We start from the raw sequence: 14,944 nt of genomic DNA on the forward strand, positions 1-14,944 counted from the left end.
TGGCAGCTATCTCTACAGCTCACAGAATCCATAAAATGCTGAGTCTGCTGAAGAAGTAGTTTCTGGAGAGACAGATAGAAGCTGTCAGCTAATGAAATGCTAATCAATTCACAGCATTCTTATGTTTATTTCATGCTTTGAAGGAGACAGATGTTAACTTGTTGAATGTTCCCTGTAGGAAGCACTGTCATACTTGTTCCCACCGTGCCTTGTACAGGACTTGAGTAAGCAAAGGGCTTCATTCACCATGTGGACAAGCTTTATCAGTGCCATGGAACTAAGGACTTACTGTAAAATAGGCATGCTTATAAGTTATTCTGCATATTGAAGGGCTTTGTGCTCTCCTTTCAATAAAGATCAGATATGTCTTGTAGGTTGCCTTGGGTGCTGGTCAAAACCCTACAGAGTTAAGTGAAAACATCCACCTTTGCCACAGCTTGCAGTAATAGTGACCTTATTTCAAGGTGACTTCAGGAGCAGTGCTTGCAAATATACAGTGGTATCTTTTTTCTTGATGAGCAGAAAGAAGCACGACTTGCTCATTTTAATCAGCAAAATGGAGGTGAAACAAAAAATGTGAGTTTTGTGTGTGATCTGGGAGGCATTACTTTTTGACAAGAGAGAATTAAACTCTCTGTGTCATTGCATTTCTTTCAGTATGTGGTGGCCAAAGGCTCAGTGGGGACACACAGTTCTGCAACAGGGTGAGCAGGTCGCTTAGCCTGGAGATGAGCAAAATGAGTCACACAGTGCCTCCCCTGTAAAACCACAGTAGCAATATCAAACAAGGTGCTTCGTTTACAACTTGAAAATCCCAAATCTTTAATGTCTAAAAATCTGATGCATATTGCATGGCAAAATAGAAATTAACCAATGCACTTCCTGCTGGTGGCTGCTGAATTCCCCTAAAAGATTCCGAACATCATTATTCACCCATCCAAATTAGTATTTCCTCCTACATTTGTGGGGGATAAAAGGAAGTTTGTTATGTTGTTGACTAAAATATCCTGCTGAATTTCCATTGCAATAACCGCTCTGGCACAGAGTGCTTCCTGGAGAATTTAAACCTCCTTGGGGTTAATGGATCAAGGCAGAACCGTGGGCCATCAGCTCTTCCAGCCCATCATTAATCCAGGAAATGCCCTGGGCTGCCATCATTATTGCTGAAAGTCTTGCACAAACACTGATTGCAGAACTTCATAAAGAAAAGCCAAAGGAAATGAGAGAGCTCTTCAGAACACCATAAAATAAATAAACAATCTAATTTATAATTATAAACCTGGCAAGGACTAGCAAGGAGTACAGTAGGATACCCAAATAAGGAAGGTTGGAGCCCTGCAACTCTTCTGCTCAGTTTAAGGATCCCTATGCACTAATTAGAAGCTCAGTGGTTTCCTTACTCCTACGTTCTGAATTTTTTGGTGAGCAATCCTCAGCTGTGTTCTAAGAGAGATGGAGGGCACATGCTTCGTGGGTAGCAGGCAGGCTCCTGAAGTACGTAATCTCACTGTTTCTAACCTTCTGAAGGTGTGCAAGGCTGCTTGGCTGGGCCTGCTGTGTATGCTGTTAATGTACTTTATTAAGTTACTTTCAAAGTTGTATTGAAAAATGTAGCGGAGAAAATGAGCTGACACCAGCAGCTGGTGATGAGTCAGTGAATGCATCTCCCCGGTTTGTTTCAGCGTGGTTCTTAATAGAGATGAGCATTCAATTCACAGTGAATGGCTTCTATGATAGACTTCACTTTTTTTTTCTTCTTCGCATGAGTTGGTTGTGAAGAGAGAAAATTTTGGCCTTTTTTCCACAAAATAATCTAAGAGTGCTTATGGTGAACAGTTTCTGCACAGGGTCTCCTACAATGCTGCTCAGTGCGTATTCAGAGTCCGTGCTGTGTGCAGGTGTCCTGATCAAAGCAGATAAAGCTTGGTTATCTGCTTCTGGTGTTTGTTTTCAGTATGCAACTACCTGACAGCCTACAACTGCATCACGAAAGATGAGTGACTGTGGGTTTGGCCTCATGTGACTCTTTGTAATGAGCTCCCTTGTGCCTTGGCTCTTTGCAATTAAGCTTTGCTGGCACTTTTAGGGAACTGAACTCCAGAATAGCAAAGTAGTTTGGTTTGTCCTTGTCCCAGTCCATAGACCCCAGACATTTTTCACTGTTACATTCTCGTGCATCAGTGTGTCTTGATGGGTAGCTGTCCCTACAAGAACAGTGTGGGGGTTTTAACAGTTGCTTGGTGAAATAAATGATTTTAACACACAGAAGTAGGAGAGCACATAGCCTGAAATTAAAACCTAACATACACATCCATTTGCTTCTTTATTTTTGTTTGCTTTTTTAATATATTTTTTTTTAATTTAAAATAATACGGGGGCATTTTTTTTCTGTAATTTATTTACCATTACAACTTCAGGTCAATCTGTAACTAAGAACACGTTTGAAAGTGCTTTCATTACTAAACAGTAGATTAAGTGATCCTACCCAAGTTTCCCAAGTGCTCTGTCAGTCTGTCCCTGACTACATCATTAGTCCTACACCTCTTAATTTTAACTTTAATTTTGGTAGGACTGGTGGAAATGCCAGCTTTGAAGGAAGGAGCCTACCCAGCCACAAAAAGGAGCACGCAAAGAACATTCTTTACCCAAGATAAAATTCTCTACACGGGAATTGCAAGAATAATCAGAACCAGGCTTTCCCTAGCCCCAGCTCTTTTGAAAGCTAACAGACAGCACAAATACACTCTGTGCAATATCTGGGGAAAAAACATTGAGGAGGTAAATACAGCCGAGGCTACTCTGAAAGGCAAGAAACATTATACCTCCTTTGAGTTACTGTAGTAGCTAATTGAAGGATGATTGTGTATGAGCTGCTGCACTTTAAATTCAATGACAGAAGGATAAATCCAAATAAGTCAAATTTTTAAAGGCAGAAAGAAATTGTTTAAGTTTTCAGCTGGTGAGGAAAGGTTAAAGAATGTATGTAGCTAGGTTTTTTGGGACCCCTCCCCCCTTTCAACCTGGAGCTAATAAAGGGTGCTGTCATGGAAACATTAAAGACCAAACATAGTCTAAATTATCTGACCTCTGGCACAGGTAATGCAAGTTTTGACTTACTAGGATTATCCAGAACTAAAGCCAGAGGGAATATAAGGTTGCTGTTCATTCACACTTTGAACAAAATCTGCCAAACAATCCTGGCTGAGGTTATGTTGATGTATGTCTGTATTGTACAGTGCATAGTAAAATGAGAACATTCAGTTTGTTTTATCCAGTTTTTCATTGTGCCTTTGGGCAGACACAACTCTTCATATTTTGCCAAGCAAGCCAGCATAAGGAATTTATGAAAAAAGAATAATGTAGGAAACAGAGCGTTTTCAGATTGAAATGGAAAGCAGATGCCTCCCAAGGAGTAAAGGCAATATAACAGGAACATGGGTGGATGGTGGGAAGGATTTCTAAAGAGACACAGGTGACTGAAGAGGAAGTAGGAAAAGGCAGAAAAATGCTTTGTTGCACGATGTTCAAAATGAAGGCAGGTTGCTGCAAGTGTGGTGGGCAACTCTTACATTACTGTGGTGATGGCATGGCAAATTGAGCCCGGTAGGAATGGAAGAAGATGATGGAAAAGAGGAGAGAAGGATTAGGAACTGGACTGAAGCCGTGAGATGTGTGTTGAACTCTCAGCTCAGCCTATATTTTTCTTGCAATCTGCTTTATTCGTTATTTGCAATGAGAGGAGCCTAAAAGCCTAATGAGCACAGGTGGGTTAAACCTCCTCCCCACCAATGAGCTAACTGAGGGTTTGGTCATGGAAACACTCAGGAGCAACTTTCATTTCAGTAAGATTTAGGGTCAAGTATGCTCCTGAACAGGGTGATTTTGAGGAGCCTGCAGTAAGCTGCACGGAATGACCCCTGCACTAATGTATCTGGGAACGGGTCCTGAAGAAAGCTTAACCAGTCCTCATGATGTAAGTGATAGTTCTGTTTCAAGTGAAAGCAGCTGGATTTAGGGCTGTGTTGTCACCCTTCCCTCCCTCCCCTATTTTTGCCAAGATAAATGTTCTTCTCCACTTTACCTTTCCTCCATGAAAATGTCTTCTTAGCTGTCTCAGATAAATCAAGAGAAGAACATGTTACACCACACAACCAAATGGTGAAATTCAATGAGGGGATTTAATAAAGTCTCTCAAACTATTGATAAGATAAGAAATGACAACCTATTAGGAGGTAAAGCTAGAGTACATTTTTTTATTTATTAAATCTTTAAATGAGGAAGAAGTTGGAGAGGATAAAAGTCCCACTGCAAACATGTATTTTTCAGTATTTCAAAAACTGCTTGAAGTTAATCACTGTCTGAAGTTCTTCTTTATTTGCTGTAATATATGATTTTGTGTTCTCAGAAAATTATTTGATAAAGAAATACAATGCCTTATTTCTCCTGTGCAAGCAAATAATTCTTGTGATATGTGTATACAGGTCTATAGATATCCTTTCCTTTAAAAGGGGAGATAGACATAAAGCTATAAAAGTCTTAGCACTTTTTTTCTTTTAATAACGAAGAGGGAAGCAAGTCCTGAGCATTGACTAGGCAGGAAAAGCATCACTGTGCTTTGATCCCCTCCTCAGCCACGTGTGCTGATGTAAAGGCAGTGGAAACCACTCCTGTTCTGAGCTAATGGTGTTTCAGTCCTTTTGCACTCATTTCTGGTGAATGACAATGATTAGAGGCAATCTATCCCACCAGATGAGCTTTGACACCAAATAAGATGTTAATAAACGCTGGTGCTGTACTCCAGTGAATCGGGAGCCAGCCTTCGTGCCTGGTCACTGAGGAAGTCATGGGTGTCACTGGACAGACCCCCTGACTGCCTGCACCCAGCAGCTGGGCTGTTCCCTTGGCCTGCTGCAGGTGATGTGGCTGTGGCTGGTTCATGCCCTGTCTGCAGATGGGCAGTTTGTGCAGTTGCTTTTTCAACATTTCTTTCCAGCTTAAGGGCTGCGGCTGTCAGGTTCCCGTCTGGATGAGCAATGAGGTCCTTCAAAATGAAAACGTGTTCTAATTTGAGTTCTTATTTTCTGGAAGGCTCTACATCCTTGTTATTACTCATAGTGCACAAACTAATTTCCTTATTTCATTTGTTTCTTGTTTGTTTTCTGATTACATTTTTGTTGTTGTTTTTATTTTCCCCAAAAAAGTGAGTACAATAAGGAATATTGTTTTCCTCTGCTATAGCAGCTGAACAGCATGCTTCATTAAAAGAACAAGCACTGAGCTCAGTTGTGACTGTTGCCTCTTTCACACATGAGTACCTGAGTCCAACAATTAGCAGCATAAATTAAAGCCAGTGTTAAGGAGAGAGCTGCTTGGAGTCAGGGCCTAACACGTTGCTCAGCCTCTGAAATGCTGCTAAGCTCAGTGATTTGTGCTTCATCTGGAACATGGGGCAGTGACTTTATATAATGGAAATCTTTATTTGTGAACAGTGTTACCATTGAACTTGAGCTGTGTTTTGGATCAAATGAATGTACCAAGCCCCTGCAATATGTATGCTTATCTCTCTGTTGACAGTAATTATCATCTAAAGCTCTTTAATGTGTTATGGTTCCTACAGTTATTTTTAGTAGGGAGGGAAACCATTGCTTATTTTAAATGAATGAAATCTGGGTAATGTTAAAACTAATAGCCAAAATGTAATATGTGTGCTGCTCTTGAGTGGAGAGGTGGATGAGTTGGTTGGTGTGATTGTGAGGAAAAGCTATGAAGGTTCATCTGCCCTGAGGAAAAGCAGAAGACTTAAGGTTCATCTGCCTTGTGCTGGGTAGACAAAAAACCCACCATTGTGAGCAGGGGAATGGTGGACAAGAATATAGTAACAGCTCAGTCAGTGAGTCTGGGCATTTGCTGAAAGAATGGGTATCTGCACGACTGGAATGATTCATTGGTGCAAATGTTCTGCAAAACCCAAGTAAGAATGGAAGGAATCAGAGGTGTTAAATTGTGTTAGTGCTTTGAGTGGAAATTCAGGTGAAGCTGAAATCAGTAAAACTTGATTTAATGTCAAAAACCTCTGGAAAAAAAGAAAAGCTGAAATATTCTTTTCCTGCTTGATCAGCCATACAGCTGGCTGATGTTTCACAATTCATGGAGCATAGTTTGTGAATACTGGGGAATAAAATTTGGTGGGGAATGTTTCTTGAAAATCTCTTTTGTCTGCTTTACTATTCTAACAAATTTATGGTTCACTGTGCAGGGAAAATATAATCTAGTAACCTTTAACTGTGTGTTTTCCTTAGTGTAATGTTTGAGCTTCAGTTCTTAAAAAAGCACATATGTCAGATTTTTTCTGAATTGAACATGTGCTTCCTTGGAAGCAGCACATAAGAGCTGCATGGGTATGGAAAACCTTAATGTGAGCCCAGGTCAATAAGAAGTCATCCCACTGCCTATCAGGTTGGGGCTGGGGGCTGGGACAGCATGACATTTTAAGGCACAGAGATGGATGAGTTAAAATTCTTTGGAGGGAGAAACGTTTCTGTAAATATTTGCATTAAATTATAAATGTCTCTAAAAGGCAATAAACAGTGTTTTGAGATTAGGCCAAAATGTGCTTTAGTTTCATATCTTTAGAGTGATGTAGAATGATAATTGTAGAAGATAAGTTAGTAAATTGAAAACAAGCGAGGAGACATGATGCCATCTTGCAGTACAGCCTGAAATAAATTACCTTTTTTTTTTTTTTCCAGTGAAGAAATGCATAAATAGTAAATTATCTGTTAAGAGGTATCTTCTTAAATGACTTCATGAAGTATTGAAAATGCACACAGTATAGCAAATATTCAGGATTATGGTTTTCTCAAATGAGTTTGCTTTCCACGAGAGAGGCAAATTTACTTCTAAATCATGAAAGCCCCAAATAAACAAAGATCCCATCGAAATTCTAGGTATTTTAAAGTCTGTAATACATCCAGCTTTAAGTTTCCAGCCAGTGGTTTGTGATCTTCAGTCTTGTGCGAGTATCTAGTTGTACGTATTTGTTCTCTCTAATGTACAATCAAAATCTCATAAATCCATGCTAATGACTACAAGAACTCTTATGAATTATTCAGTTTTTTTAAATTCTTGATTGAGATGAAATGCAATAGCTTGTTCATTTTATTGTAACTGCATTCTAGATTTAATTATTCGCAAGATATAACAAGAGGCAATATATTTTGTAAATATGACTGCTTAATATTATGGCACTTCAATGAGGCAATCTGATATTGAATCTTTAGTGAGGAATTAGTAGCTCATTTTTATTTGAATTATAAATCAAGTAGAATAATGCAATATAGATTAGTAATTCTGCTGTGTTCTTAAACTAGCAACACTGTAGCTATGAATGTGTTTCAACACTTGGTAAAATTAATGGTGTTTCTACCAGGAAGTGAATTAAAACTGTGTTGAAAAACTGTTCTGTAGTAATGTTCTGTAATTATCTGGTACCAGCTGTATTTTCTGCTTACTCTGAATGCAGATATCCTTCTTCTCATGTCATGTAGCAACTCTTACATGTAACACAGCTTTCAAGACTCTTAAGGACAGGATTGAGTCTGCTTTGGGTTGCCTCTCCCCTAAAACTTCAAGAAAACAAGGTAAAACTTATAAAAATGTGAGGTGCAGCCTCATTTCCCCTTCAAGACTCAGGATCTGTGCACAGGAATTTTTTTGTGCCTCTTCACTTCTTGTAAACATATGGAATATCATGATTGGATTTTGTGGGCACAAAAAGCATGGTTTCTTTTTTGTGGAAGCACAACCATGCCTCTTGTCCATTATTAAAACTGGTTAACTGCTTTTCTGGAGTCTCTGTTGGTTGATTCACTGCCAAAGCATAGCGAAGGGTTGGGCGATACGTGGCACAGTGTTTGCTGCTATGGGCCATGAGACTGCTGCTGTTCCATCCATTGGAGTTAGTGACAAAAAGTTATTTTCCATGGACCATCTTCCCTTCTCACTGGAAACTGTAATTAAAAAATGGAAATTTGTTTACCCCAAGTGGGTAACCCAAGTGGGCTCCTTGTTGGAAGCAAGATTCTGGGTCCTTTCTGCTCAGCAGAAGCAGAACACCTGGCAGCAGCCGTGCAGAGCCCCCTCACTTCCAAGGCAGCTCAAGTTCAGCCCTGAGCTCCTCTCATCCTCCCATCCTTTGTGCTGTGGCACAGGCACATGGCGAGACCATCCCCAACAGGGCTCCATCTGGCAACTGGAGTGCTCAGAGCTGCTCCTCTCCATTGTGCTCAGGACTGTTATGGCACAGCTACAGTGTGTGCAAAATGAACCTCATAGGCATCAAAGCATGCCAAAGGAAATGCAACTTGCTCATTTTTATCTCGCAAGATCTCAGTCACTAATACAACATGCATACTTTCTTTTTCTTTCTCTCTCTTTTTTTTTTCCTTTAGATACAGTTTTCTAAAGTGGTTTTCTCATAAACAGATGTGTTGTGATAGCAAGCATCATGTTTTGAATATATATTTAATTTTTCTAGTTGCTTCTTCTAAAGCAAGCCATGCTGGTGATGAGAACTTTACAGTTTCCAAAATGTAATACTGTCTCCTAAATTAACTGCAGCAAGTACAAAGTAATAGTTTATCATTGAGGAGTTTTCTATTATTTGCAGATGTACCAACTTTCTTAACGTTGAAGATAGCACTATACATCATTTAAACTCCTTGATCTTGATATCCAGTGGCCATTTAGCTCTATAAGATTATACATAAAGTGCTGAACTGTAACCAGTTCAGCCAACATTTATACTTGTGTTAGATTTAAATATATATATATTGATATATATATATATACATATGATGCAACATACCAAATGCAGACAAAAGAGAGGATTCAGCTAACTTCAACAAATCTGGCCTATTGGAGAGGTTGCCATCTAACATAAATGCAGGATGAGAGAGTTCTCTATTAGGATGGATAGCAGCAGAGATGTTCTGTAAGCCTGAATGCAGTTCCCTAGTTCCCTATTAAGATCAACATAGTGCAAGGCCAGTCTAGTTGAGACTGTTTTCCAAATGTTTAGTTTTGTTGGTGTAAAAATCAGGGTGTAAATGGTATAGATCAGGGAGCAGATTATCTTCAGCAGTGCCATTCTGTAGCAGGGTCATTTTTCCCCAAGCCCTTGTAGAGAAAGAGGCCTGTTCTGCCACTGTAGGCAGAATTGACTTGGGAGAGGTTAACTTAAAAAGAGGCTGAGGGATGACCTTGGAATTATGTCGTTCCACGCGTCTACATCTCAACTTGAGGCTCAGCTTCAGGGTGCTTTTGTCTTGGTTCCTCTTCATGGTAACAGTCCATGCCATAGACAGGCCTGGGAGGATTAATAACATGCACAAATTGTTCCTTATCTCCATATAAATGGATTTTAAAGCACTTCAGATGGAAGGGAACAGGCACTGCTCCAACTTGTCAGCACAGTGCCACTGCCTCTTAGTCTGAAGCACTGTCTTTATTATGTGTGCTGACATGTATATCAATACTGTGAAATCACAGCCCTGAAGCATTTATAGCACGGCTCCTGTCTCTCTGAAAGGAATCACTTAACTGTATTCTTGCCCAACAGTGTATAACTGCTCCCAAAGTTTGGGATCTGGTAGTTGGAAGCAGGGCCATGTGCTCCGGGTTGGAGCTGGCCAAACAACATTTTTCAGTTTATTTCTTCAAGTGCATCAGATTGAGTTGTCTACAGGGCAGTTATGTCTTTTCTTCTATTTAAAACCGTCTTCTTTCTTTAATGCTACACTGAAAGACATGAGCAGGTGATCATTCTATCAAGGAACTGCTAGTATCAATGTTATCTTTCGATCATTTGTTGTGTTTCTGGGGCAGAGGGCTGGTGATTCCATATCTGCCACTAGTAGAATGAATTTGCGAGGTATGATATATAACTAAGCACACCACATACTACTAAAATATCTCTTGCAGTAGTATGCATACAATTCCAGCACGTTAAGAATTATGTTATGATAGTGGCCATTGGCCAAGTTATTATTCCGCAGTGAGGAGGGTTACACTGCAGATTAAAATGCAGTCCAGTGGATTTTAGTGTAAGTAATATTAATGATATGTAAGAATGAATGCAAGTTTCTATTTTAAGTAACTTGGATTTCTGTCTTCTAAGAATGCAGCTGAGTACAGTTAGGCTTGAGCTTGGATACTCCAAGGTTGATTAAGGCCAAATTCTGTTGATTCAAACAGAGTCAGTGAGCAGACAGCCACTTGCTGAGAACTCTGTTTCCTTTCCTTGCTAATATCATGTAATTCTTTGATATTTTAAAAAGAAATTGTTTTGCATACGATCAAATAAAATGTATAAAAATCCGGACCCGTTGTTATTTAAAATATCTTCTCAACTAAGAAAGCAGAGCCAAGCACAATACATTCTACACCAAATATTCACTGTGTGTGTTTTGTACAGGTTCTACAAAGGAACTGATTGAGAGCTGTTGTGGAGCTGGACAGCAGTGGGCTATAGACAACGGGGAGTGCACAGAAACTCCTATCAGTGGAGCGGATGGTGATATTTGCAGGTACGTAAGTCAAAACCAATCATGTAGTACTGATGTAGGGAGCAGCCTTTTGGAATAAATTAGATGATTTTCCAGTTAATGGAATGTCCAAGAAACTGCGAACTGTTTTATTTTTTGATGTAAGTTATTGATAGACTGCAACATACCGTGGTAGCACAGGGAGAAGGATTTCTTCCTCCCTTTCCTCAAAATCTAATCAGAGCAAAAGCCTTTTAATAAGGTTTCTTCTTCCTCTCATGCGAGCAGAGCACATATTTTTGTTTCCGAGTTCTGTGCACATCTGTGGAGTTGCAGATAAATAGAAGAGCAAAGTATCTAAATGTGTTTGTATTCCATTTGGCAAGTGCTAAAGGCAGCGATTATCTGTACCATTAAATGGCGTGTTTACTTTCCAGTTTGAATGGCTGCTACTTCAGCCATTGATAACACTGCTGCTATCAGTAGCATCTGGTCTGAGCAAGGGTGCCAGGTTTGAACTCATTAAGAAAAGGAGGATGGGTGCAAAGTAATGTGAACAATGTATTACGCTAGCTGCAGTTCATCCATCTGTTGTTCTTGCCGCTGCCACTGAAACATGCTTCAGGGAGAGCTGACTGCAAAGCTATCAGAGACTCCAAAGATCCAACATAAGCAAGTAGATTCCTCTAAGAGTGATCCCAGTGTTCTCAGCATTAAAGAAGTTTGGCAAAATCTTTTTTTCTTTTTTTTAATCAAAGTTTGTATCACTGCACCTTTGTGAAGTTACTGGGAGATCAAAATCTGCCCCCACTGGGAGCTGACATGACACAACCCATACACACCAACTGTCCACAAAGTAAAGGTAGATTAAAAAATTCCAGCCTCAGCGTAAGTAAGTGCAAATCCAATACATTAATGAGTTGCACCTGCACATCTGAAGCTGAGCTTAGATGAAAAAGTCATATCCTAAATGTTTCAGTCCCTGTGAATCCCTAGGATTTAAAAGAATATGCGAGCAGAAGTTTGTTTTACTTCAGAATTTCTGTTCTGTCCCAGTTTTAAGGATTTAAGAAACACCTCTAAATATCCTGTTTAAAGGTACATTTAATGTAGAGAAGTATTTGAAAAACTTCAAAGCAGAGAAAAATCTTGCTGCTTTCATTAGAATCTGTGCCAGCACACGGAGCTGCTCACCATTCACATATCTGTATGCCCAGTGTTCCATCTTGTGTGCCAGAATCCCTGCAGTAGCACAAGCTCCTGAGCTGCTGCTAACTCAGCTCAGTGCCTACAGTTTAAGAAGCAGACAACAGATACTAACTGCAAGAATTAGTCACTGTTCTTCCAGGATAGTTGATATCTAAATCTGTGTTTTATAGGTGACCTCAGTGCACTGAAAGACAAATTTTTCCACATGGAATCTTCACATGGCAAAAACGTAAATGTTGAAGCTACTTGTTGATGTATCTCAATGGCTCTAGACTTTTTCTATTCACGTCCTGACTTGGCCTATGTTGTGTAGTGAACAACACTAACTGCAGGGTGGGAAATGTTTTAATTGGAATTGATGAAGGTGAGCCTTTGGAAGTGTTCAGGCTAGGGTTAGCAGAGAGCTTAAAAGCAGGCAGGCAGGGGCAAGTGATGTGTAAAGTGCAATGCCCTACTTCCTTTGAGCAGTAGAATGTGAAGTGTTTCTCAGTCTTGGACACGCTGATATTTTTTGATCTGCACAAAGGTTTCATACAAAACCTCATTGCACAGTGGTGTGAATTTTGTGGTCTTTCCATTTTATCCAGAACTCTTAAATGTCATGCAGTAAAACAAACATTTCTTATCTGAAATCTTTATTTAATGTGATTTGTCTGTTTTCATTGATGATACAGACAATGTTGGTACTGTTAAACAGTGGGAAGTCATTACATAGGAATGTAGGAGATGTTTGTTGTAACTGGGATTACCAGGAAAAAGTTGAAAGAGTAGAAATTCATCTAGATGAATGAACGTAAAAAGGCAAGTTACAGGAAACCCTGGGACACTGATAGCCAGATCTAAAATTATTCACATGCACCACTGGCTGTATTAAGGACAGGATGTCAGTCTGGATGAAATGTCATCTGACCCCATTTAGTTGTTTTTATCTCATGACTGCAGTGTGTTATCAGAGCAGAGCAATGTTTGTTTGTGTGGTACCACCATCAGGTGTACAGGTCGTGACTTTGCCGACCCCTTCATTGCAGTTAGCAACTCATATCACTTTAGTACAGTGGCATTGCTGCACTGGTGAGCTGTAATAGGTAAGTTGCTTGTTCTTGAATGTATTTGGATAATAAGCATTCATATAGCTCAAAAAAATACATATATTTCTCTAGCTGGCAATTAATACTAGATGAGAATGCAAAACATGTGGTGGTGGTGATAATCCCCTTCCTGTAATCAAACTCAAAACACCACTGCCTGGTCACGCTTTTCTTATGGAATCCAGAATAAGCATATGGTTGTAAAGCAGACAAACCAACCACTGGCATTCTGAAAGTAGCCAAGTGGCTGTCACCAGTTGGTTCCAACTGGAAGAAAAGATATGGCTTTCTTTTTTATTATTTTTTAAATTTTTTTCATTGAACCATTAGATTGAAAGCTCTGAATTGGCAATGCTTAGAAAAGAATAGCTTTTGTTTCCAAGGATTACTGTATTTTGTAGCAGTGATAATAGTATCTGACTGACAAAAATTGTTTGCTTGCAAATATTTCTCTTGCAGGACAGTTGCTTTGCTTTGAGAGACTGGTTGTTGGAATTTGTAAACGTTTCATTCACCAGTATGAGGGACCCCCATGAGGCAGTATGCCCTGTTACTCTGCATCAGCAACAAACAGACAACCATGTTGTTCTTGGGAAAAGAAAAACCACCCAATTCCTTCATACCACCACATCTGCCCAAAACCAAGAGTCTACCTTTAATTGTAAGAAAATACAGGATTTCATTTGAGGTTTGATGATTTCACTCTCACAAATGCCCGAAGTACAGCTCATCTTTTCAATATAACCTATCAAGGAGACTCCCTGTAGCTTACATCTCCCAGTTCTCACTTTTCCCATCATAGAGCCCTTTGCTATCACAAGACCAGGCATCCCTCCTGAGGTGCGCCAGTCTGCATGGTGCATGGGTCAGTGGGCTGATCCAGGGAGCAAAGCCAAAGGAAAAGGGTGATCATTTTGTCTGCCTTTTGTATGTGAATGGAAAAAAAAAAACAAAAACAGGTATCTCTCTGATAGGGGGTAGAAAATCCACTGTAGATTTTAAAATAGGCTCTAGCAAAGTCAGTAGGTAATGAACTCAATTTAATTAAATTTCATTTGGGAATTTTGTTGTTTGTGATTCAAATCTGTTTCATTTTGACCTTCAGTGAATCTTGTTACATGTTTGATTGAAGAGCTACATGCATAGGAAATTTAGGTTCTCAGTCCTTAGTACTATCCAGAGCTTCTGTCCTGTGGCTGTTGAAGAGGTGTGTGCAGGTACATTTTCCTTTCCCTGATTTTTAGAGAAAAAGGTATCTGTTTCCTTTTCTGAAACCTTCTGAAGGCCCCTGAGAAGGAAGTGAGGGACTGTTGCACAAGCGTGAGATGTAAGGTATGTTGATGGCCAGACACTGAGAGACAGTGACCTCAGCACTTGACCTTATGAGCCTTTATCAGCGTGTCTTTTTATTAGAAAGGAGAAAAAATACATCCTGCAAAGCTCAATGGTATAAACTGCACTGTATTAATATTGACATTTATGTCAAAGAGGCATTGAATGTGTGGAATGTATTGCGAATCCAGTAGCTTTTTTTACATCCTATCCTGATGTCCTCTGAACGTCAGTGACCATTTGCCCTCTGTGATCCTTTGCAGAATCGCTCAGAAGCAGTGCTGCATCTCCACCGTCAAGGAGAACAGCTGCCTGGCTGGCATGATTGCTGCAAAGGAGGGAGATGCATGTGGACCAGAGGAAAGCGATACCTGTGGAGGATCATCATATAAGGTGAGCTGCAGTGTTGCTTCTGGAGCTTTCTTCTGAATATAAGTTGACTTCATTTCATGCATTTAGCAGTAACTTCTTCATGCATTATTATGGAGCTCAGTAATCTATAAAGTTGCAGGAGTGAGACAAGGGAATTATGCAGAACAGCAGGTTTTTGGCTGTTAGTGTTGAGGTTTCAATTGCCTGATGATGCAGCCCCTTTTAGAACTTCGTGGTAATGTTGATATGAACTACATTCATCTCTACTTTTAAGGTTTAACTTGCTGTATTGCTTGTGCCTCCCTTCTTTGCAAATAACGGAAAAGACCATTTTGATTTTTATGGTGGTGGAAGACTTTAGAAAATGACAGGGCAAAACTCAATCGAAGATATAATGGG

The 14,944-nt window shown here is 39.8% G+C and overlaps 1 protein-coding gene across 5 annotated transcripts in view; it reads left to right on the plus strand.

Moving 5' to 3' along the window:
- The window catches only part of FBLN2 (fibulin 2), a 106,637-nt gene that overhangs the window by 60,093 nt on the left and 31,600 nt on the right, over window positions 1-14,944 (plus strand). For all 5 annotated transcript variants that reach the window (XM_048957588.1, XM_048957586.1, XM_048957585.1 and 2 more), the window contains exons 3-4: window positions 10,475-10,586; window positions 14,437-14,566. In XM_048957588.1, coding sequence (XP_048813545.1) covers window positions 10,475-10,586; window positions 14,437-14,566 — 242 coding nt within the window. The remainder of the gene's footprint in view (window positions 1-10,474; window positions 10,587-14,436; window positions 14,567-14,944) is intronic.

This window comes from Lagopus muta, chromosome 11, assembly GCF_023343835.1.
Source record: "Lagopus muta isolate bLagMut1 chromosome 11, bLagMut1 primary, whole genome shotgun sequence".
NCBI lineage: Eukaryota > Metazoa > Chordata > Aves > Galliformes > Phasianidae > Lagopus > Lagopus muta.